The 25,404-nt window shown below is 42.9% G+C and overlaps 1 protein-coding gene across 1 annotated transcript in view; it reads left to right on the top strand.

The window, feature by feature from the left end:
• The first annotated feature begins 296 nt into the window (after positions 1-296).
• Positions 297-25,404, top strand: part of LOC146189524 (uncharacterized) — a 38,492-nt gene continuing 13,384 nt past the window's right edge. The window contains exons 1-7 of the mRNA XM_084603280.1: positions 297-415; positions 3,148-3,221; positions 4,495-4,590; positions 6,001-6,048; positions 10,015-10,062; positions 17,230-17,360; positions 23,747-23,803. Of these exons, the coding sequence (XP_084459406.1) occupies positions 301-415; positions 3,148-3,221; positions 4,495-4,590; positions 6,001-6,048; positions 10,015-10,062; positions 17,230-17,360; positions 23,747-23,803 (569 nt within the window). The 5' untranslated portion in view covers positions 297-300. The remainder of the gene's footprint in view (positions 416-3,147; positions 3,222-4,494; positions 4,591-6,000; positions 6,049-10,014; positions 10,063-17,229; positions 17,361-23,746; positions 23,804-25,404) is intronic.

Below are 25,404 nucleotides of genomic sequence, written 5' to 3'. Positions count from 1 at the left end.
CTAATGGACCTGTTGATGTTTTTGAAAGATAATGAAGCATTCTGCACTGTCGAAAACGGAGCTGTGCAGCAACGCAGCCAACTTTATGGTTCCAGATCCCCGGTGCTTACCTCACAGACAAAACGTTTGGTTCTTCCCAGAATTGTGAAAAGGTCTATACTTCTTTTAAGCCGCCTACTGGGAAAGCACAAGGGAGACCAGCGGGAGATTATTTCATTAGACGACATCAGCTGGAATCAAGGACCCGTTTTCTAACGTACCGTATTTATTTTTATTTTTGCCACTCGCAGAGCGCCCGCTATGGCCAGAAGAGGGTGGGTGAGAGTCTTCCTCGCCCTCATGGTCTTCTTGGCCTGTTCCGGCATTTCGTACTCCCAGAATCAAAAACCGGGCGGTGACAAGGAGTGCGGAAAACGTGAGAAACCATACTTTGTACGCTTTTCATCTGAGATGCTCGAAATTGGACGAATCTAAAGTGGCGAGTCAATTTGACAAATGTTACTGTAACGGTAACCTAGTACTAAATATTCGAGCGCAAGCTCTACTATTCGGGGAGCAGCGCCGGATGTTTCTCTCGCTGGACCTGAATTGCCTTAGCTGGGTCTAGAAGACTTTAATGGCAGATAGATACTGCGCCTTGCTTAACTCAAAGGAAAATTACAAAGGACGGATTGAAAACGTGGATTGAAATTTTGCACGGATTGAAACTTTCCCGTAACGCTGTTGCAATATTGTTCTAGATTTTGATTACCGCAGGTGTATGGAGCCTACCGAACTCCTTTTCAATGCAGCTTCGTGGGCTGAGAAAGATTTTAATAAGAACGCATCGCCAGTATTTACAGGGAATGTCGTCAAGTGTTGCTGATGTTTCTTAGGTGGCACTTTTGTCCCTCGATGGTAACTGTAAAAAATCAGGGCGAGAAGTTGGCTGCTATGTAGAAGTAACCTAATAAAATATATGTTAGCTCTGAGATTCAAGCTCAGTCGTTTTGCATTACAGACGGGCATTCAAAGAATAAAGAAAGAACGTTTCATTAAGCATTTTAGAGGGGCACTTATTTCATGAGACCATTCCAATGCGTATGACTTGCTATCATGTGTTTGGGAATCGCATGGTTAGAGTAACAATAATAATCGAACGTAACCGGAGAGCGTGGCGGCTGTGGCAAAGCAGTGATTCGTAATAACAGGGCTAGACGCACTGAAGCAGCATGTGAAATAATCCAAGATGAAATCCGGAATCCTTGAATGCTCTTCGGTTACATATTCCTACCGGGCCCTGCAGTCTCGGACACGTTCATCGTTTCGAAACGAAAAGGTACGATTATTGCCAATCGTGTGAGCGACAAGCATGCAAATGCATTACAAGAAAGAATTTAATGAAATTAGGAACAGTTGGAGGAATATCGCGCCATGGAAAGAGAGATGCTTTCTCACTGCAAAACTTAGCAGCTTGAAGTGACCGCGAGGACTTTTTATCTCTCCATTTTCAGTTTTCCGTGAATACGAAAGTCCCAATACGATGCCGAGTGATTGCAACAGAGTGACGGCGATTCAGTGTGCGTAACTGTACTGCAGAGCCATTGCCAATAATCACAACTTTTCTGGGCAGCAATGCCAGCGCAAAATATGAATGCGTATTTCATACTATTACCGATATATATTCCAAAAAAAGAGCACTCTGAATGCCTTTATTGTTGTGCTGTCTTTTGAGGAAATATATTTTTACGTCAGATGGGGTGTTGAACATGGTTCACCGTTGGCAGTGCACGAACAAATAAAATATGAATATAAAATACAATCAGAATTGTTGCGTCCGCGTCTAGGTGTGTAAAACGGAACTGTCTCCGGTTTGCACCTTTCTTAAACATTTAAGGGCGGTTTAACTTTCTTATGCAATGCATATGTACAGTCCCCTACGACGTATACGCTGCATCGAAAACAACACAACGGGGAGGTCAAATCTTCCACGCCGAATGGCTTCAGAATAAGGGCGGCTAGTATGAATTCACGTGTGAAATCATAATCCGCTTGAGTTGGCTTTGAGTTTGGCTTCAGTTTGATTAATACTCTGGGAACTTAATAAGCCTATTAATGTTAATGGGTTAACGAGATGTTGACAACCGTGTCACTATCCAGATATTTGTATCTCAGTTGGATGTCGGAAATGCTCCCAACAAACTTGAGATACAGATGCTGTGACATCGGAATACATCTCCTATATTTATGAAAATCTCCTTTTTCGGAAGGTTCGATGAAACTTGGTTACTGATTTTGCATGAAAGGTACGTACTGAGCAGGCACGAGCAGAGGCAGTACGTACTGCCTCTGCTCGTCCACCTTTGTCTCTTAGCAGTGACATCAACCTCCATTGAATCCTACAGCTGCTTTCGTCTTGTCGGATGTTGTTTCCGTCATCGTACATGACAATACTCATCAGACAACCTGGACGGCCCGGGCTACCCTCCATACTAACCCAAGAAGCACATCCACGACAGAAAGTGCGCCAAGCAGTGAATGCAAAGTTGGGCGAGCTCCGCTCTGCCTCCAGTGCAGCAGCTTTGGAGCAACAGCTTTATCTCACATGTCGAGCGTTTCCCCACCGCCATTCTTCTCTCTAAGTACGCTCCAAATCCTTTCTTCTCCACCCTGCACCAAGCAGTACGTTTTTCTCACCAGACCGCAAACATGTGCAGGCTCTCTGTGACGGAGCTGTACGTGTTCCTCCTCCTCTAACCCGTCCGCACTTGCAGAGATCAAAGGTCAAATCGGCTTGAGACATCGGGTTTTTGGGGAGCATGCGGGTAGCACTAAAACAAAACCCACTCACTGCCAATAGCGTCTTCAAACTACTAAATATACATATGGATCGTGAGGTAAGTTACATTAAGTGTGAGAATAAAGAAAAAAGCACCCAGCGGGCACCATTTCTGTACTAGCATCAGTGAAGAGTGAAACCTCTGCTTACCGGTCTTCTTATTTGCTCTTTAAATCTGTCGCTCTGTGATCTGCGAAAGCATTTGGGATACGGACAGCTCCAATCAAAAAGCGGCTACTAGGAGGGGGGGGGGGGGGGGGATGTTGATTGATTTTCAGAATACTCGGGTTGGAGGAAGGATAAACTGGTTTCTTCTCTACTCTCCGCAGTGCTGAAGGTCGTTAAGTGGTGCGGCGAAAAGAAGGAATGGAAAAACAAGCTGCAGTCGTACATGGCGCGTATGGTAAGTACGACGCCACACTCGTTTGTTTCTCGCGGGCGGGTCGACAATAAAGCGTGTACTATGCTATGAAGAAATTGATGGCAGAGCGCTTTCGTGGCGGCCCATTTTTTATGGAGGTGAAAACCTGGGCGATTGTATGCTTGGCGATGTCAGTGGTCATTGCAAAACTCCAGGTGCTCAAAAGTTTCTAAGCCTTCTGCTAGTGCGGTCCTCCTACATAGAGTAAATTTGGGAGCTTAAATGCTACAAGCGAAGATCAAACCCGAACATTATCATCCAAGAAAACGAAAAGTAGGGACCAGAAACATTTAGCGCTCAAACAGTAAACATGGCAAGAGGGCTAATGCCTTTTTGTTTTCCTGCGAAAATATTTGGTGCGATTACCATAGGTAGAAGAAAGTCGCGTCATGTTCTGAGCTTTTGGCTAGACCACGCGACGTTCTGTATGTCCGTAAATTCAAATACGACTACTAATAAAGAAATCAAATGCCGATGAATTCAATTCATAACGACATTGCGTAAAATATCACTGCTCTGATAACAGTGCAGGTTCTGTTATGTACACTGTTAGGTAGGTTGAATAGAAACAATACAAATGCACAGAAGCTGTTATTATGCGTTTTGTTATGCGAGCTGTTATTACGCGGAGCGACACATCGATACATTACAATAACATATACCTGGAAGGAAAGGATTCAGTCATATACCGGCAATAAGAACGCAATTTTATGGTACCATTAGAACCAATTCATAGCGGATCTATGCACCTTGCTAGTTCTGCGCCTATCACTAATCGGAGAGTGGTTTCAGCTTAGTTTAGATGAGATTCCTCACAAGGTTTTTGATTCTGCGTACTTTTCCTCCACCCCTGTAGCAACTAAATACTCCAGTTCTGGCGACATAAGTAACCTTAAAAGGGCAGGCGGGCATGCCACACTAAAACCCATAAAATTAATCAATGCCTTTACTTAGTCGTAGCTGGATCCTGGCCTCGAAGCAAATTCGGGAAAGCAGCCTGTGTACGTATACATCGCATTAGAGAACAAGTGTCATTACAATTTGTGGCACTGACAGTACGTAGGCTGGTTATGTCATTCTTTCGAAATTGCTTGTGCAATTATCTGTTGAATTTTTTTGCACATTTGATTGCCAGGTTTTTTATTGTTAACAAAGGCTCTGTTAGAGTTGCAAGCACGGGGATGCGGTGAATTACTCGTGTGTTAATTATCTTCAAGAGCGACTGTGAAAAAGTGCGGATATTTTCATTCCGCAGATGTCAAGAAGCAATTACAGCGATCAGGTGAGGTCCTGCCTCACGAATTCGCTGAATCCGCAACAAAACACTTCTTACTGCGAGGACGAGAGCAGTGTAAGTACAGTACAAGCTCCAACAATTACGTCCTCATCTTTTTCTCGCAAACGGTATCGAAATAGCTCACTGGTGCAGCCGACAGAAAGCGTACAGCTGTAACCCTAAAGCCCTGCACATGTTCAGTGCTTTATACTAGTTACAGGGCGACAGCGCTTTTTGCGCAATACCCTACTGAAAAGCCAAAAGTTCTACGGGGCAATAACCTCATAAAATCTCACCTAATCGCATTAACTCTCATACAGTGCACATCATTATCATAAAATATCGTACATAATTGATGACATTGTACAAGAAACTATAAGACCTTATGCAATTATATGCGACTTGTATGTGATTTCTTATGGGAATTGAGTGAGATTGTGTTGGTGACAAAATCCGCTTTAACAAGATACCGAGTCATAGTTACAATTAGGGAGACCATTTACATGAAAAAATAATGGTATTTATTGTCAGGAATATTTGACGGAGAGTGGTTCAATCACTCAATCAGAATCTCTAATTAGTCCGGTTCAATCAGCACCGGGTTAATTGGAGAAATATGGGAGAGGCCTTCGCCCTGCAGTGGGTATAGTCATGCTGCTGCCGCTGATGATGATGATCGTGGTGGTTCAATCATTTGAGGAGAACCCGCGCGTAAAAGCTAGTGAAGTGAACAAGTTAGAAAAGTATTTGTTCTACTGGCAAACTTCATCGCTGAAGATGAATAGATTTTCCGTGTCACAATTAATGATACATGTCCCCATGAGTGAAAAAAGTTCGTTGTTTATTTTTAGGAAAAATTATGAAGCAGAAAACTTGAGGCAAGGAAACAAGCTTTCCAGCTACGCGTGAGGTAGAGTTCTGGTCTCTTGTTGTGTTCACTTCCTATTTTTTATTTTTTATTGCTGGTGGGTATCGCCAGATACTTCAGTGCTGTAAAGCCATATCGTTGCCTTTATCTGCCCCTTCAGGACCACAAAAACGTTTGCTTTTTTTTGTAGGAGGAAAGAGCTAACAGGCTATCATTTTCAGTCGCTCTGTTGCGTTGCGTGCCTTGGTTTTCATCAATTTATTTCCCTGTGCAGCTAATCCAAACATAAATGAAGGGCGCCGAAAGCAGCGTCGAAAATGAAGTACTATCCAGCCACCCGAGAATACATCACTGCCTCATCGCCCTCTTGTGATGCATGAAGTGCTCCCAGTATTTTAAAATGCGCTAACACTAGGGTCTTCCGTCACCAATGCCGTAAATTATTGTTTGAGAATATAATTTTAACGGCTAGCCTGGAATTGAAAGCAAAATTAAAATTAACGTGTTTTCGCACATATTTTTCATTTGGCTAAATTTACCATTTCGGCAGCAAATCGTCGGGTCAGTATATCTGAACTCCAGCGGGACAGTATCAATGTTTTACCTTATTTTTGCAGGTGAAGGTCTTTCTCCAGTGTTCACGGATGGCCCTCTTCAAGTCTACGGTAAGTTCTCGATTGACAATAGCAGAATCTTGACGCGCTTGAAAAAGATTTTCGTCCAATACGATGAGTGCAAACTACATTCGAAACAGGTGCAATACCTTCCCACGTTTTTACGGACGAGTTCTCGGCTGGCAGCCTTTTACTGCTATTTTTCAAGGTATACTCATAAGCTTATACTGCTCTTATATATTATACCGACTTCTTCGTCATTAGATATGAATGCGAAATTATTATAGAGTTATTTTAGCTGATATAATCAAGGTAGCAGTTGCCATCATTACCTTGACTACGCCGACTGCGTACACAGATCTCTAGGTAACCCCGCTTTTTGACAAGTGGAGGCTATTAATCTTCACAAAAGTCATGGTTTTATCAGTCCTCTGAATTCCCTCCGCTTTCTGATCGCTCCCCGGCTCTAGAAATCCGCTCCGCTTCCGTAAGCTAGCGTTTGTTAGGTTGCCTTAAGGTATATGCCCTGCTTATGCGGAGATCTCGTTCCAATAAATCATTACAATTATCCTGTAGTCGCATTTGTTAAAAGTCCCACAGACCTTTTCATAAGGCCTAACGCAAACCCTCCACTCCCCTCTCTCTAGCTCGCTTTGCTTATAGAATATTAGAACAGGTCCTCCTATTTTTTACCCACTTAGGCAACACAGTTACAGTCATAAAGAAATTTGAACTTTTTATTAGTACCTAGATAAGCTACGACCAAGTAAATTATCTTGGAAAGCTATGTAGAGGCGGCTCTGCACGTAATCCATTGACCAATTCTGCGCGAACCACGTTAAAGAAGAGCAAGAACAGCGAAAACAAAGAAGCTCTGTGCAATGTTATTCCAGTTTACGTTAAAGGGCAACCTCGGCGATTTATCAACCGTACGGAGTTAATTATTGATTTATATTTGCTTAAGGCTTGCTCGTCATAGGAGGAGATTTCATTTTTTACAACACGCAAACAATAATTTTCCATAAGCGAAAAACTTCAATCAGAACTGATACTCCGGCGCGTGGCCAGGAGAGCACTGTTTGTGCCTGAAGCACTCTTTTGCTATAGTAAATAACCAATCAATAGAACAGACTTATTATCAGCCCAACTTTCGCACAGTAAAAGAAATGTGTAATTTCGGAAACGCCTAGCAGCGAAGCTAGAGTACGAGATCAAATCAGCTGAGCCACTTATATCGGCAGCTGGGTGCGGCGAGCAGAAATTTTCTTGTATCGCAGTCACCGCCAGAATCTCGTTGGAGGTCAGAGAACCTCAGTGCGAGATAATTCCTGATATTCATTTATCCAGTCGGGTTTTGTTTTTTAATGTTTGATTATTTAAAAGATCTACAGATTTTAGCAGACTTTTTTTAATGACGTTGGATCGCTAACAATCCGCCGAGCAAGCAGGGACTGCGGCTTGAGGTTAGTTTGCGTCCAGTTCGGAAAGATCGTCGGCACAGCATCCGATTTCAACCATCGCTTCGTGCTAGCTAGGCCAAACAACTACACCTTGGTAGCAGTCCCGCGTGAAATTTTCTGAGCAAATTTTTCTGAACAAATTGTGCAGCCAACAGCACAAAACTAGCTGTTCGTCATATCGTAGAAAGGAGTACATTAAGTGTGAGTTGACGCTATGGGATGGTGAGTCCACAAACGATGCTGTTTTAAAGCAAACTGTTGGCCGTGTCTGCGTTGCGCCAAGCTGTTTCCGAGTTGCGTCGCCGTAGCCCTGCTTCGTGTCAGAAGCACAGTATAACATCATACAGGCGACCCCACACCGAAAAAGCCACGCGCAGTTAGTCATCTGCATAGTTCCCGCGGTCTGCCCGGAGCCGCTTCACGACTGTGACGTCATCAGCAGAGAAAAGTATTTCTGATTGGTAGCGGCAGTCCAGGAGCACTATCGTTACAAGTCCTATTCGGGAATACTAAATCGTCCTCCACTGTGCTTTTTGGCACACGTCATCTTGAGTCGAGAAGAACGACTGATGCAGATATCGTTGATATCTGTGAAGATAAAAATTCACCGATCACTGGAGTTTCCCTTCAAAGGCGTAAATGTGCTCGGAAATAATCCGAAACCTTCTGATACAGGGCCCTTCATATATTTGTTTCGGGATTCCAAGTTTCTGATATCATATCATTGCGTACCCTATTAGCATCAGTGTCTTCCACGCTTAAGCACCAATCTGTTATTAACTACTCGACATTTGGCCGCCCAAGTGGCACTATCAACAGCGGTCACTAAGGGCTCTTTTTCGGGTGGACTCCAGCTCAAGGTTTTGTGACATATATATCACCGATATGAGCAGTCATAGCTGCCGCTCACACAGGAAACCTTGCCATATTTAGACAGGTGCTGTTATTTCACTATCAACCGTGCCCAAATATAAAGAGTGCATTGGTTTAAAAGTCTCCGATGTTTTTTTACACGAAAATAAGTTTCAGACTCTTTAAGCTATGGATTTTTGTTGCATCTTTCCGCATCACAAACTTCCAGATATTTGTTGTATTTTCATTCCCTCTTCTTGCGACTGCTTTGCTTTTCATAATACCTATCTCGGGTATATTGTCGGTTTCTGTAGTAATTTGTATTTCATAGCTGTGCTTTAAACATTAATTTGCGCTCTCCGATGCCTTGTGAGACAGTTGTCGAAGCTTTTTCAGGTAGATATGAAATTTGTACTGCTGGATGTGTGATGCATTCGTATTACTGCCAAAAGGTTTGGCAGGCGAACGACCAACATATGCTCCGAGAATAATTTTTGAAGTTGGGGGTTTCTATTGCCTCAATTCTCATAAATTTCGGCGATATTCGTATGTCGCCAATATCCTCCGGACGCAGCTAATCAACTAAACATGACAAGATTAATTTTCAGTCTTCTTTAAGAGATCTGCTGAATCTTGCGAAAGGCATAACTTTCAGCCGCTACTTGAGCGGTGCAATGCGTGGTCAATGTTCTCTGCTCGCGATATCCGTACTGCATCGTGCTAAGAAGTATCCCGAATCATGGATAGTTCACTTTTATTTTGCTTCTTTTGGTGTTTTGCGAAAGCTCACCTAGGTGTTTTGAAAAAAGGTTTGTAGTGGCGACATTCATTCAAATATGCTAACAAGAAAGAAAAACACACAATGACTTTAAAATTTTTTCTCGCTTGAACGAACTTTTGCATTCAGTAACGTCACGTTATGCAGTTTCCCACTTTTACGTTGCTAATTGCTTCAGTGTAGGCGAGGGGGCTTGGCAATGTGCATATCGCTCGAAAATGTGAGAAAAATGTTCTTTTAAGAAGGACCTGCACTTGGTCTTTGAGCACTGCCTTGGCTGTCTACGAAGCTTAATTTAGGCAGCAATGGGCAGACAGATTTTGGCATGTGTACAGTGTGTAACGAAGATACACGTACATATAAATTCTAAGCCCCAGCATAGGAAAGCTATTAGTCCAGAATAATCCGCAGCTGGTTTAAAGTGTACATAAATTTAAGAGCAAATAATAATATGACGTCAAATGACTCTCAATCATTTCGTAACAGGTAACTAAGATACTAGTGCGCTTCCCAATTGCGACTGGCATATAGCTTCAATGCAGCTTATTTTCTTTTCAAGTGGCGCTCTCGGCAAAGTTCACTTGTTATAGGGTATTGCTATAAGCCCATTCAAAATGCATCATTGCCCGTTATAACGGAAAGGTATATAGGCTGCAGAAGGCAGGCAGGTGCCGTTCTGGCTTCATACTAAGTCATAGTGTGTGGCTGCGAGATACAAAATGCCGTACAGATTCTTCTACAGCACTAAATACGAACTGTCCAGATATCTAGTGAAAATCTTGTCGACTCCACGTCTTGAGTACTAAGTGCCCTTGAAGTTTGGCTCTAATTATTGCTTTATACGCCGATGTATTTTGAACGCATTTTTTTGGACGAGTATCTTACCTGACAACCATTTAAACTATTTCTTTTTCTCTCGCACTGAAGGACGTGTCTAGGAAGTATCCTGCCATCAGATTTCACACCGGATTTGAGGTAAGTTAAAGTGTCGAAATTTCTGAAAGGCTCACGAAATTGTGACGCACAATAGACTTCATTCTATTTCATTACGTTTCATATCGTACGTAGACCAACACCGATCTGTGACGCAGACAAGATGCGGTGGTGTTGCTGTCCACAGTCTGGACCGACAAGGGGGGGGGGGGGGGGGGGTAAAAAGAAAACTTAGCTCCATAGGAATATATACAGAACCACATGTTTCCAAACCAGATTTCTCAATTAGCGCATTGTCGATGCTGTCATAAGTCGGTGTAGAAATGCAGCGTAACCATGGGAATCCTAGGAAAGATTGAGAAGGTATGAAATCTTTGCGATGTCAGTGCACGTTAAAGAGCCCCAGGGGGTCGAAATTTTTGGAGTCCTTCACTACGGCGTCTCTCATAGTCTGAGTTGCTTTGGGACGTTAAACCCCACAAATAAGGTATGAAATGTAATTAGGTGGGCGGAGTCTATTTAGAAGGCCAGGAATATAGGGAATACCATGTACTTAGAAGACCGGGAATATAGGGGACACCAGTAAGAAGCGTTTCCCGCGAAAACACTCCGATTAAAACCTTAGAAATAAATGTTCGGGTCTTGGAGAGCACAAATAAACGCGGCTGAGGAGTAAATGACAGCTAAGCGACGAAGAAAAGGTACAAAGTATGCTAAGTTAGCTTGAAGTCCATCTATATTTAAAATGCCCCAATAAATGTGCACTGTGAAGCACGACATACGCTTTAAAAGCTCATTATTCGCTGGTTGCTTCTAGCAACAGTGACAGCTTCTCGTGGAGTGCGTCATAATGCTACGCAGGCTATAATTCCTTTTACATAAAGCCGTTAAAATGACACACCAGTTAAGCTCAATAGACTCCTTAGACTCCATTTTGCTCAAGCAAGTCGCCTTCGCGAAAGACGGCGCCGTCTGTGCCCGAAGGGAGCGTTGTCGTCCGCAGCGCGTTCTGCTACTGTGCGCCGTTCTCTTTCGTTCCCTTGCCATGATTTTTTAGAAGTGTTTTTATGAATGTTTGATTAGGCTGCATAACGTGAAGAATCGGCATTAGTGAGCAAATTTAAAACACACCGCCGCGTATCCGGCCATGGGAACAGTTTGCGCAATTTAAAGCAACAACGAGGGGATAGCTAGCCTTAATTACATCGCGCAATTATAACAGAGTCTTATAACTAGATTACCTAGCCCCGCCGGGGTGGCGCAATGGTTACGGCGCTCGACAACTGTAGCCAAGGACGCGGGATCAAATCCCGGCCCCGGCGGCCGCTTTTCGATGGAGGCGAAAAGCAAGGCGCCCGTGTGCTATGCGATGTCAGTGCACGTTAAAGAACCCCAGGTGGTGGAAATTTCCGGAGTCCTTTACTACGGCGTTTCTCATAGCCTGAGTCGCTTTGGGACGTTAAATCCCGCAAAACCAAACCAAACCTAGATTGCCTACGCGGAATGAGTAGCACACTTTGTCACACGTATCTTCAAAGCACTCGCAAAACTTTAACAAGTGGCAGTCTCCACTTCGACTCTGCTAAACGGGGGAAATATTACGGTAAGCTTTTCTTACGTGCATCTATATCTGTTGTGGGCCCTACTCGTACGCTCAATCGTTTCCCGGCGTTTAAAAAAAGGCTTCCCTTTAGAAGTGGAATTTCCTGCTTTCTCAATCTGTAGAAGGATGTTTATCTTTTTTCTGCATCAAAGCACATTTTCTCAATCTGTACAAGGATGTTTATCTTTTTTCTGCATCAAAGCACATCACTGGCACCTTGTGAAATCAGGCAACTGCTTTGAAAGCACTTGCTTCCGTTCATTCCTGGGGCAGTTAGGCCTTCATTTCACAAACAGTCGGCGGCGGTGTTCGTGAGCGCCCCCTAAGTTTGTAAAAATGCTTTTGGTCTCTAGGAAGCAAGAATGAAGTTTCAAACAATCCGTTCCTGTAATTATGAGCAACTAAATTCGTTAATTATAATAGGTCCATAATGCAAATAGAGTGGGCAATATGATGAATTATTCAAAATAAAATTATTTAACTGTGAAGAGTATGTAATGAGCAATTGTTATGTGATGCATAGGCTCAGGTTATAAAAACATACGTAAAGAGTTCCAGGCACATGTATATAACCCAAAACGCGATGACACAGACTACCTCCTTTGCCAACTGCAGACCGAGTAATTCTATAATGGATTACCATGGATGGTTCAATGTTTTTTGAGGCTAACAAACGCACTACCTATAGCACTATTGCTGCTGAGTAGCTTCGTCTAAAGACATCGGTAGGGCGTAATAGCCTCAGCGTTTCTGACCGCCAGGTGTTGTGACCATGCAAATGATTTCGAATTGTCGCCATACTGTGAGTCCGGGCTAGAAACATATATCCGCAGCTTTGTTTAATTGCATCCCACTTTACGTATTTTTTTTCACAGTCGTTGAAAAGGCCCCTCAATATGTGCACAATCATTGCTTCTTTTTGCGCATTGTTGTCACAGTAGAATGTATTTTACGAAGTGAGCATTAATTAGTTAGCTTTCCCTCAAGTTCAGGCACAGCGCTACAAGCGAATGTTGCACAGGTTTCACAGCAAGTAGACTTTTAAGAAAACGGCCCTGCTCCAGTATTCGGAGCAGCGTCTACCGTCATTTCGCTCGGTTTATTCTTTCTACCGACCGAGCTGAACATAGTCTGAAAAAAAAAAGTTAAACAAGGTAGCTAAAAATAAATCAATAACTAATGACGTGTAAGTAGAGTTGCCAACGCTTTTATCAGATTTCCAAAAAGTGGAGATACTTTTTTTCCGAGAGTAACCACTTGTTGTCCTCTATGGAGTCTCACACATACGTGTTTGAAAACAAAAATACGCAACTTTTATAAAATATTTGTTATTTAAAAAAATTGCGCCCTGCTCCGCTGCTCGAACTTTAGACAACGGCCTATCCTGGGCAATCTCTCGTTCAGTAGAGGGAAACAGAGCATGAAGCAAAAATTAAGGGCACGCTAAGCGAAATGATAAACAAGAGAACGTGAACACGTTCGTAGTCATATAAGAGCGCTCTCTTTTAGGGCACCCTCCTGTACGTTAGGGCACCCTTTAGGGCACCCTCCTGTAAAATACGTCAGGATCTATCACTCTTTACGAGGTCTCAACAGAACTTTTGCATCATTTCTGTGAAATGTGATATGATTATGTAAGCCGATACAATTTTGACATCGCACAGTGTCTGTACTAAAACAGACAAATATGCCTTCAAACCTACTTTAACAATGAAGGCTTCAGTAATATATTGAATATAACAATGGTCCATGAGGGCACTGTCAGATTTTCTTTATTCTTCATAGTTATATGAACCACTTTTAACAATTGTGTCAAAGTACATACTCGCTTATAACTAAATCGGGCCAATTGGAAGCCATTTTGAAAGAGATAAAAATCAAAAAGATGCAACAACAATAGTCAAACCTTGCTAAGAATGCGAAAGCGAGCACATGAGGAGTGGTGCATGGAGCCTAACGACGGGTCGACCGATTGGTCTGAAAATAAAATTCGCACGTCAAAATGCATAAAGGCATAATGAACAAAGGGGTACGACCTCATGAGGTTGTCCACATCTGTTCATTGGTATATAAAGGTTCCTGGTACTGTGTAGCTATAAATGTAGATTTAAGAATCATTTAATATTATTCGCCATTGTGCTACACCTGCTCAGCAAATCGGTAGAATTGCGCTGTTGTCCTGCTGCTACAGGTGGTGAATTCGATGGCATGGTTCGTGGAAGAGCTCATGAGGTTACGTGAAAACATCATGAGGTTGCCCCCCTCTGGTTTTTGAAATCGACGACGCTTCCATATGCACTACGGCGCAAAGGAGAAAAACTGTGGCTTCCAAAGTCTCATTTTGGAGAGCAGTTCATTGCTAATGTTATTGAGGTTGTATCTGTCACAAAAACGTGCTAGTGCCAATGCGTCGCTGCATAGGCCGCGTGTGTCATACGTAAACCCGTCAGTGATTGAGGTGGATGCGCCTTAGCGCAAGGTTTCCATTTTTGCTGTCTACCGTCTCTCTTTTCTCATTCCTACAAACTGGCCATATTTCTCGTCAATAATCGACTATAAAAAACGCGCTTCGGTGTGAGCGCCTGTGACGCGAAGGGTGAATGCAGTCGCGACAAATTACGATCGTGTCGGTGAGGCTTTTATATCTGCTGTCACTTGAACTGACAGCGAAGACGAATATGAGTACGCAAACCAGCCCTTAGAAACGTTATATTCTCCCCGATATTTTTTGTTTGCGAAAGATCTCTCACTCGGGCCTGCGCAACAGTTTAGAACCATCTAGGAGATATCGACAAAATATGTCGTCAACCAGTCAATCGTGGTTAACAGGGTTTTTTCTGCAAAAAAAATTATTAATGTGCGCACCATTATTGCGGGAAAGTATTTGACCGCCTAGTAAAGAGCAGAGACATTAGTCTGCCAACCAAGATCCGTATAACCCGTGCTATGGTCTTTCCAGTTGTGATGTATGGATGCGAGAGTTGGACTGTGAAAAAGGCTGACCGCCGAAGAATTGACGCGTTTGAATTGTGGTGCTGGCGAAGACTCTTAAGAGTTCCTTGGACTGCCAGAAGATCAAATCAGTCGATATTGTCGACCATAAACCCTGACTGCTCATTGGAGGGTCAAATTCTAAAGTTAAAGCTCAGCTACTTTGGTCATCTGATGAGAAGAGAGGAGTCGCTGGAGAAAGATTTGATGTTGGGAAAGGTTGAGGGTCGCCGGAGAAGGGGTAGGCAGCGAACGCGATGGTTAGATGGCATTCTCGAGGCATTGCAGATGAAGCTATGTGATGTTAAGAAGATAGTGAGAGACCGGAAAGCGTGGCGTGACATGGTCCATGGGGTCGCGAAGAGTCGGACACGACTGAACGCCTGAACTGAACTGATTAACAGGTCAAAACGGAGGGGATGCCAAACTGCCGGTAACAAACCTTGTTACTCGGTTTCAATAGGCCAACGTCTTAACCACCGTGCCACTGTAGCGGCGCCTTTCACTCCTTAAAGCCAGGTTTAGGTCGGCTTAAACCTCTGCCATCTCAGTTTTTTTTTGTTCCTTGGCTAGTTCTTTCGTGATAAACAGTCCTGCAGCACCAGCCGAAGGCATTCGGCAGGACTGTTTCACAGCAGGTCAGGTGCATTGGTACGACTTCGGAAGACATGATTTACCGGGGAAGTTAGTGACCTAGAGATAAAGAAGCAAGGTGGATACGTGCAGATGCAATATTTAGCAATCGTTTAGCTTTTCTTTCCCACATGTCGCATTTTTGATACTGTTAGCACTGACCTAACTTTCGGTCTGATATTTTCACTCTACTGAGATTATTAGTCGACTGCAACTAATTGACAATTAGATATGGCACTGAACCCTCAGATTTGAACAGCAAGATTGCCGAGCAGGTGAAAATGGTTTGACACAAGGGTGCCCTGCGATGTCGACTTAACCTACTCTTCCTTTTTGAGAGAAACAAAATCCGGCATAAGTTTAAGTATATACTGTGGGAGCGTGGTCCGTCGTCACCAGCAAGAGCTTAACAGGACCAGAGAGGAAGAACTTCAGCTTAGGAAGTGGCAAGAGGGCTCTTCGTGACAAGCGCACGCAGCTTCACTTTCTAACTCTATACGCGGGTCATAAAATTGCGCGACCTACGCTTCTTGAGTTCAAATACAACTTCATTAAAGCGCTTATCCGCAACTTACTAAAGCGCTGTCAGATCAACTCCTAGGGAGATTCTGAGAAGGCAGCTTCGATTTGGTGCTGAGTGGTATTTATCAAACCTGCAGAATTTCATTCGGGATGAATAAAAAACACTACGTTCTGCATTTCTATCGAAAGCAACCCGGGCGGTTTCATTTTCAGGAAGCCTGGCAATGTTTTTATTCACCCCTGACCCCTCGTAACCAATATCAGCAACGTTTATTGAGCTAATGTAGAATAAATATTAATATCAGATAAACGAGAAATCAAAACACTAGCGAGTACTACCACTGATTTTTATTATCATTCATATGTTCTCAGTTGGGCAGAGCGCTTGGTCTTTATACATTTCTCCATCTCAGGGAGAATAAGCTGTGTACTAAAAAAATGGAGCGCGCGAATTTTTCATCTCTCCAAAGATGTTTCGCTTGCTTTCATTTTGTGTACGGGATACACTGAGAAATACTGAGAGATGAAAGCGTAACTGGAATTGCGTATAAATGGCTGGTAGTCAGCCCAAGTTGAGCATGTTAGTGTCAAGGTGGTCAATGCGATTTTTTTTTAGCGGCAGCTCACGGCAGGTGTTACAAACGAGTAGGAAGCGCGCCTAAGCATATGACTAGACTCGCTGCGTTGAAACGCGCGTACTATCGATTATGGTCACGCAGGCGCACAGAACTTTGCACACTCTAATAGAAAACGCACTGATTCTGTCTCGAAAAAGCATCAAACACTAAAATGACGTATATAGCTTTTTTACCGCGCAGATTGTTTGCTTCTCTTCAGTAACCTTTTTTTTTTAGTGTTTATGGGCGTATTGAGAATTGCGATCTATAGATAACATGCATCAAGTATTTCAGTTTGGCGACGAAGGTGCGTAAGCGATAAAACTGGAAGAGATGTTGCGCAAGCCCTGACGATTGCTTGGTCGAAGGTAACTGCTATCGTCGAAAAAATGTGCCCGCTCGCTCGTTATTGACGCTTTTGCAGCACAGTGCAAAGATAAGGGTATCGCTGGGCTGTTTCTGTGCAGCGCGGGCTGAGTGTTACTGGAGAAATAAGCATTTGAACACAAGATCTCCCACGAAAGTCTTGTTAACTGTCGTTGTGCCTGACATCTGACTGGCTGGCCAGATCATGACTGATGCGGGGTAACACAAACAGTTCTTTCGCATGATATCGGCCGTCAACCAGATTGAACCGGGGATTCCTTCTTTTACAGTGTATTTTTTGCGTCCCACGCAATATCAGCGATACCAATTATGCACGTATTTAGATTTTTGCGTGTAGAAGTACGCACTGATATGACGAGACTTCCTCGACAAAAAAAATCTCCAAAACATATAATTTATGCGCTACTCTTTTGATGCCTTTATTGATCGAATGATTTCACCTATCTTTATGCGCAGCACTGTATCAAGCAGAACATGGGAATCAAGATGGGGCTAGGTATAGCTGCTGGTGCAGAGATGCCAGATGGTGATGAAGAGCCGGTGACACCAGTACCAGATGAAGACGAGTGGTCAGACGAACCAGACAGGTATGAGCCAGAGGAACTCAGCAATTGATACCCTTTTAAACACAAAAACGTAGATCAGAATGATCCTCCCCGAAGAGAAGACGAACATGAAATGCCTTCGAGATATCGACCAAATAAGAAAGTGGGAACATATCCACACTACCACAAAGGCTTGTCCTTCTTCACGCAGAACAGTGAAGAAGGACAAGCCTGTTAGCGGCGACCAGCCGTACACTAACCGACGGGTCGGGTACGTCTGTACGATGGTGTAGCTATTTTGAGAAAGGCGTAAAAGATGACCTTTGTGAATATAACAAACTCAAAAAAATGCTAAAGATAGAATTGAATGGGTACCTCAGGCATAAAAGGTGACAACAAAATAGCAGCAGTTTTCCAGTTTTTCAGGTGACCTGGGGCTAATTTCTCTATGTACTGGTGACAATTTACAAAATTCGTACCAACTAAGTTGAATATTTCCGATGTTACCCGGAAACCCTTGTGAAATGAGCATTCGGCCTTAATTTCAGTCTGCGCGCAATACCTCTGCTGTTTTATGTGTATGTGTCTTCGAGGGCCCCAAATCGCTGATGATCATATTTCTGACGCTCCGCATCGATGTGCTGTGCAATGTCAGTGCAAGTTAAAGAGCCCGAGGTTGTCGAAATCTGCGAAGCCCCTCACTACGCCGCCTCTCATATCCTCAGTCAAGATGGGACGTTAAAACCCATAAACAACGAAACAAGATTTTTATTGCGGGATATGTGCCGGTACTTTGGCTCTACACCGTACACTCTGATCATGGCGCAGTAGCGATGACTAAGTTGTATAGCAGAATCGTATAGCCTGCATTAGGCATGCTTCATGCTGGGAAGTACAACAGGAAATGTAAGCTTTAACATTATATTTAAAGGCACCTAAAGTGCAATCAATCTTCCCAGAGTAAAGTTAATGGTGAAAACCGAGGTTTCTCGCATAATACGGAAGTAATTGGTGCATTGCACATATTGGTATACCAATAAAGTTGGTCTGATTCAGGGATGGAAAAATGCAACGCGTAGTAAACTGGGCGCGATCTGAGCAGTTTTGATGTCGTCAGTTAGAAGGTATCCACAAAGAAAGAAACTTTCTGAGAACAGAGGAAATTTTAGGAGCATAATTGTTTAAGGTTGGTGTTCAGCGCTGTTTTAGAGTGTGGAGTGAGGAATGCGTAATAACACATACACAGGGGTCGAGCGAGGGACGAGTAATAACGTATACAGAGTGGTTGAGTGTGAGCCTGTGTACTTTGCTGGCTCTAAACGCAAGTTTTGTACTGAAAGAGCACTTTTACAACAAGAGAATGAAATATACGAGCTGTCCTATCCTCTGATAACATATTTGCAGCATATATTTCAAAGTCGGAACAAGCCCTTACTTTTTACATAGTGCAATATAGGGCGCGATAGCGGTGAGCAAACTCGGCTTAAACATAACATACTGATTTTACAAATACTCAAGCAGCATTTCGGCCCACATCTACGTGTTTACGTTTGCCAGACATTGTAAAGGCAACTTGGTTAACATAAATTTAATGCCTATGGTTAGAGGAATTCATAAATTGCCCTGTTCACACTTTCATGATGAGAAAGTGAAGAGATGGGGCATCAGCTTATTTATACTGGGTGAAGGCCGGCCAAAAGTAAAAGAAAATAATATGCCTCTGCCAGTACCAACACTAGAAGGACATATATTATGGTGAGGCTGCCCAAAACTAATATAAAACTATATGCCTCTGCCCATGCCACTAGGAATAACGGGCTATACTGGGAGGACAGCCTGAAAGGCGAGTAACCGAAGGTTGGCCAATGAGGGGGCAGGCCAGGGTGGCAACAAAGAGCGTGAGGCGTCGCCTTAGCACCGCCAACGAGCGCCGAAAGGTGGCTTTGATACCTTCTTTCTAGAGGCTAGTACACAGAGTGTTGGATCTTACGGTCGAATGTAATTGATTTCTTTGTCGCGACATATTTATCCTGGTGGGTAAAGGAAGTATCATGTATTGGAATTCATGATGGTTTAGGAGAATGAGAAATGCGAATTTTGCTTCACACGTTGAATAAGGCGACTCTTTAGTGCTTTTACGGCTTTGCGCGTCAAAGGAGAATTATGTGCAACTACGAGACTCGAAGACGTTTATCGCAGTTAACCTTTGGTAGCTTGAGTTATCAATTTCACCATCCTCTCAGCTCTGCACCAGAGTCGCGAGCAAGCCTAAAGAAACCAAAAAAGCTTATAGCAGCCAAAACGTTGTTTCCAGTCCCCCCCACACGAGAGGACTGCATACAGGAACTGTAAAAATTGCAGAAGATTTTCGCAGAATGTAATCCAACAGTTCCGGTTACAAGCATTTGGCCTTTATTGCTGAACTGTTAGCACATTTTGTGAATTCCGAGCTACAGCTGATGTTCTAGGATGCTTAAAACTACAATAGGCCCAGTAGGGAGCTTATGCGCATCACTGCATATGTCGTAGGTGGGGCACGGTAAGGTGACGTACCCGTCTGTCAATTGCGCTGATGAAACCGAATATGCGTATTTCGTTTCATCACTCGACCTCTTTACTGCAGGTCTGGTCAAAAGCGCACCCAAACCCATGTTTTTTTTTTGTGCTTCTCACAGTAAGGTGCGCAGCTGTCGTGCATTAACAATACTTTTTTTTTTCGAAGAGTTTGCCACAAGGCATAAGTTGAGAAAGGGGGAATGGGATGCAGGAGATAGAAAGTTAAAAGAAGGAGTGAAGTCCAGTTGTGCTTATGTATTCGAGAAGGTTGGCAGTATAGCGATTGTCCATGTTCCATTTCTCATAATCACTATCGCGATTCCACCGCAGGCCCACTTTCATTATTATCCGTTGCCTAATGTGCGTCTTTAAAGGAACACATATTCGTAGTGATTTTAATATTTTTTAGAGGCGTTGGCGTATAAAATAGTCAATACTCGTCTCGCCAGATTGGCACCTCATCCTAATGATATTAGTTAAATACGAGCTAGGATAACCGATTAAGTAGCAATGCCAGACCGGCCAGACCATGCGCAACGCTAAAGAAGTGTATTATAGCATTCGTTGACACAGTGATAAAGTGTGCAGTGATAAAGTGTACAGTGCCACGTGTACTTTTGTGAAAGATTGCATGTTGCCATGCCCGCAGTAACTGTGTCCCCTTTTGGAGTATATAGCCCACATCAAGCTACACGAACAAATATGTGCTGTCGCAGACAAACCCATCTTAAAACAAAATAATAAACACACTATCCATTTGTTTCCCCGTCCTTACAATAACTCCACTGGAATCTGCATGAATTAAGTTCTTTTAAACCAAAGGCAGGATATACTTGGGGTGAATATTCACTTTTAAATGCGAGGTACAACATATGACACCGTTTTCATAACGCAATAAGTGTTAAATTAATTTTTTATATATTTTAATTTATCCTTCTCTTCCCTCTGATTAGCGGGAATATCACACCGGTAATTAAAAGGCGGCTGGCGTAAAGGGAGCTCGAAACATGGAGAAAAGTGGCAGTCACTTTGTTTTACGGTCTTGTGTACGCGCTCTGCATTCCAGGCGTCTCTAAGCGTGAATGAAGCTGGAATGGCTGCTAAATGTGACAAGTTATACCTTCATCACTTTCGTTGGAAGGTTCATCAGGCGTACGCTGCTTCTATTCAATCTTTGAATATCGCACGCTATCTCTGCCACCCCATAAAGCTACTTGTGCCGACAAAAGCGGGACGTAGAGAAGTGGCGTCCCTACTGCGACGCCGCTTTATCAGCTGCATTGCCTGGACAACCTCTTAACAGATCGCTGAAGGCCTCCATCGCTAATCGACGGTATAAGCGATGAAATGGTACCAGAATTGACATATACACTATTGTAAATACAAAAACGCCTTATTAGGTGTTTTCGCATGTCTATAACTAGCACCCATAGACCCTCGAAAAAAAAAAGTGGCTTCCGCGTGACAGGACACCCTAAAAGAGAGTGCTTCGGTTGTCATAACACCCTTCTATGGGCCCAATCTAAGGGTGTGTTTTCTTCAGCATTACAACATACTGCAGGTTGGAAGCAACAGCATTGCAACCTAACACCCTTTGAAAAAAAAACTGCCCCATACCTTCCATATTATCGCCATGTGCGGGTTATACTTCCTATAGCTTGTAGAAATATATTACATTCCTTTATAAGGTATTGCATTAGCCACTATGCCTTCTCTAATGCTTTTCCTGTGTGCATTATTGCCGAAGGCAAGCAGCTGGTACTTCCTCAGCAAGTCATGAATGAACGTACTTTAAGCGGAGTACATTTGGTCGCACAGAACATGCTGTCATATGGCATATTTAAATTATGCCAGATTCAATTTTGTTCAATAAAAAGGGCTACATTAAGGCTATCTCGTGAAAAGCACCTCGAAGGAAAATTTCCTACTTTCCACGAAATTTCATTTCAAGCTCTTTACTTCATAGTTTAAAGCCGTAGTTAAAAACTGATGGCAGCTAACCATAAGCAGAAGAAAAAAAAACCTCGGTTGGATACCACATTTACGGCGTTAACGTAATTTCAGCTTGAATGAATTATTTTGCACACATGAAATGTAGGGCAAAACATCAAAATATGGTCTGGCATTTAAGAGCACTGAAGAACGGTTGATAATGATGTCACCCTCCCTTTCCTCCTACCTATAGTGAAAGTTTATTTTGTATTCGAATACAGCGACAAGTTCCCTGACCTTACAATGCCAGCTAAACACGAAATAGGCCAGAGATTGACGCACACTACAAACGAACTCTTTCCTTAACCTGCATAGCTCCTTTCTGGAACAATATAATAGTTCTGCTCTTGGTGCGGCGAGACCCCCACCACACACCACGTTACATGGAAATAATCTGGTGACAAACCCCAAAGCCTAGACAAACAAAATTTCTAGGAACAGTGGGAGATCAGCGTGATCAGGTCAAGTTTACAGACGCAGTGAAACATTTTGTACGAAGCCAGACCTACAGTAGTGGCCATTGGAATATTGATATAAAAGTTCTGTCCACAATGTTTCAACTCTTCAATTTTTCGCAAAGAAATGTTTTGAACAACAAGAATATCAGGCATATTAACAGACATGGATCCAGTTCAATGAAGAGGCCAGTATAGCAGCCACATGATTTACAGTAATTTGATGTAGGTTTAAGCCGAGAAATGCAATTTATGCGAAAAATTATCAGCGTCGTCAGCAATAAAACAAATTTTGATTAGTGTAGGCACTTTTCAGTATTGTACTTGTCACTGAGAGTAAACTTCTGCATAGATATTTTCCGTTCTTCTCTCCAAGGTACAGAAAAAACATGTTCAGTCTGTGCAGCCTTTTCATTCATCAGCACAGAAGACAAACAGCCAAACATACATTCAATGTTCTTTAAAACAGTACCTAATAGTGCATGAGTTCAGCCAGGATTGGGTTTTTGTGTAAGTTACAGCTGCAAAAGAGCTTTTTAGATTAATCCAATTAAAAGCCGCATGAATTTGTGCGAAGTATGTTCTGGGGTTTAGTTCGTTTACTGATAGTCAACACGATAGCTAGGCGGACAAGTTGGTGATACGTTTTCCAACAGCAGCGTGAACAACGGGGATGAAGGGTAGAAAAAAACAGGACATGCACTGGCTCTCAACTAAAGTTTAATCACAGGAAACACGCATTCATAAGAGAACAGCCAACAACTCAAAACTAAAACTAGAAGGCAGGCGCTAATATGTTAGGTCAAGATAGGCAACCTCACAGTCACGCAGGAGCAGGGATGGTTTGCTGATACACAATCTTGAATTTTTCCCATTTGGTAAGCCTCGATGATTTCCCTGGTCAACTGGTCGGGGTTGTTTATACAAAATGTCACTATAGTATAAGGAAGGGAAACATTATTGACACTCTCGGCAATGATCAACAAAATTAATGGAGCAGGTAGAGTCTAAAAAGATAATATAAGTCGTGTGTTATACACGGTGCCATTTAACTTACGTATATTTGACCACAGGGAAGAGCTATTTTATAAACAAGTCCCTCAGAGCGTAACAAAAACATTTGGTTCTTTGTTTAGGTGTTGTGTTATATCAGGAGCGCCGCTTGTGTATAAAAGGCTACGAAATTACGCAGCCCTACCCCCAGCATGTTAAGTGATATCCTTGCTCGTAAGACCCTAAGACATATTGTCCAACCATGACACCTCTTTGGTATGCAAGAAGTGATTTGCAATGGCACGAACAACCAAGACTTAGGGTGTACGCGTGTTTTGAATAATACAAACGTCCGAAACGGTGTTTTGTTTTTTACAATGGTATGCGGGAAAACAAGGCGATTTGGTGGCCTCAGAGGGATGTTTCTCGCAGGCGACCGCCCAGGAAAAAAGGGAAGAGGCGACGCCACCGTCCGGATGGTTCAGACGGGTACGTACATACAATATCGTCCTCAATGTACAGCAATCGGTTTTTTACTACACTATTAACTACTATGGCTGAGCGAATGGCAGAATTCAGAAGATATTTTTTGATAAGCATTGAAGGGATACGTATTTTTCACTAGTAATTACGTAACAAATTCTTAGGATACTCCACACGCTCAGTAAATTAGACAGTGATGTTCAAGAAAATTGGTCTTAAATGGGACTCATGAATTTAAAGCAGTAAAGAAGAAATAGCCTAGAATGTGTGCGCGCGTAAAATAATAGCAGCTTTTATTAAACTGACTTACGACTCAGTGGTAATTGTTGAAACTGTTTCTCACCTTAAGTCGACTGACATGTATAAGAATTAGCATTATTTAGTTGAAAATTTCTGCGGAGCTTTTTATAAATCTTCTCCCTAGTCGCGATCCAACCGAGTTCGCATACGTATCTACGGAAGAGCACAGGATTAGGTTAAGGTGAATCCGCCTACTAGGGATGGATACGAGACGTGTATAAGATATAATAGCCTTACTGGCGCCAAACAATTTTAAGGGCTAAACAATGCAACAACGTGGGAAGTGTTGCTTCCAAATACGTAGTCCAAATATGAACGCGTCTCTCCATGTATATACTGCAGCATACCCGAGCTTATGCCTATGATTTGCTTCGATTAATAGAGCACGAGGAAAATATGAACATGAAGTGAAGAAAACTATATTATTAATATTACCTAGTATTTCACAAATTTGACCTTACGTTCGTTGATAAATCGAGCCCGAATTTAGAGCTATACATGTAATGCTCAAAATATTTTCTCTTGCACTCATTCAATCTCGTGAAATATTTCCAAAAATACTCAAGTTTAGGTTTTCTAGAGTGCTCGCTTCGCCTTGACGACTTTTCGTTCTCGCCAGACGTAGCGCATGCGGTTTCCCTCAGGGGAAGACACGTCGTTGAATAACGCTTCTTATTTTGATTATTTTGATGATCACGGATTATTTCCTCGATGAGGGCTGCGTGTGAAGTTGTAGTTACCTTACTTCAAAAAATATTAAAAGTGGGGGAGTACCAGGGAAAAGAAGCGTGCAAGGTACATAATGCAGAACCACGGTGTTAATCACTGGTGAAACGACGACGCCCTGGCTGCATCACCCGCAGTAGTGCAGTTTTTTGGGCGCTCGACCACTGTGCCCAAGGATGCGGGATCGAATCCCTGTCATTGCGGCCACTTCTCGATGGAGGCGAAAAGCAAGGTGTCCATGTGCTGTGTGATGTCAGTGCACGTTAATGACGCCCCAGGTGACCAAACGTTCGCCGTCCTCTATTATAGCGTCTCTTTTAACATGAGTAGCTTTGGAGCGTAAACCCCATAAGCCAAACCAAACAAAGAAAAGCCATGGCTCCGCTTAGCGGTGGATTTCGCTTCGTGTCCGGCTGGACAGCATCGCTCGCCGCACGCTTGCAACCTCTGAGTACAGCTGGCAGTTTACGCCATGTATGGTGCAATGTTTCGCCTATGTCTTCAGTAACGAAAACTCAGATTTGGATCTTAGCGTTCAGGAAAACCGTTCATATTCTAAAACATCATTCAGCAACAAATGA

Source organism: Amblyomma maculatum, chromosome 5 (assembly GCF_055883805.1).
Source record: "Amblyomma maculatum isolate TAMU_Amacu chromosome 5, ASM5588380v1, whole genome shotgun sequence".
Classification (NCBI taxonomy): Eukaryota; Metazoa; Arthropoda; class Arachnida; order Ixodida; family Ixodidae; genus Amblyomma; species Amblyomma maculatum.
Note: the sequence above shows the minus strand (reverse complement) of the source record. Positions and strands in the feature narration are given on the sequence as shown.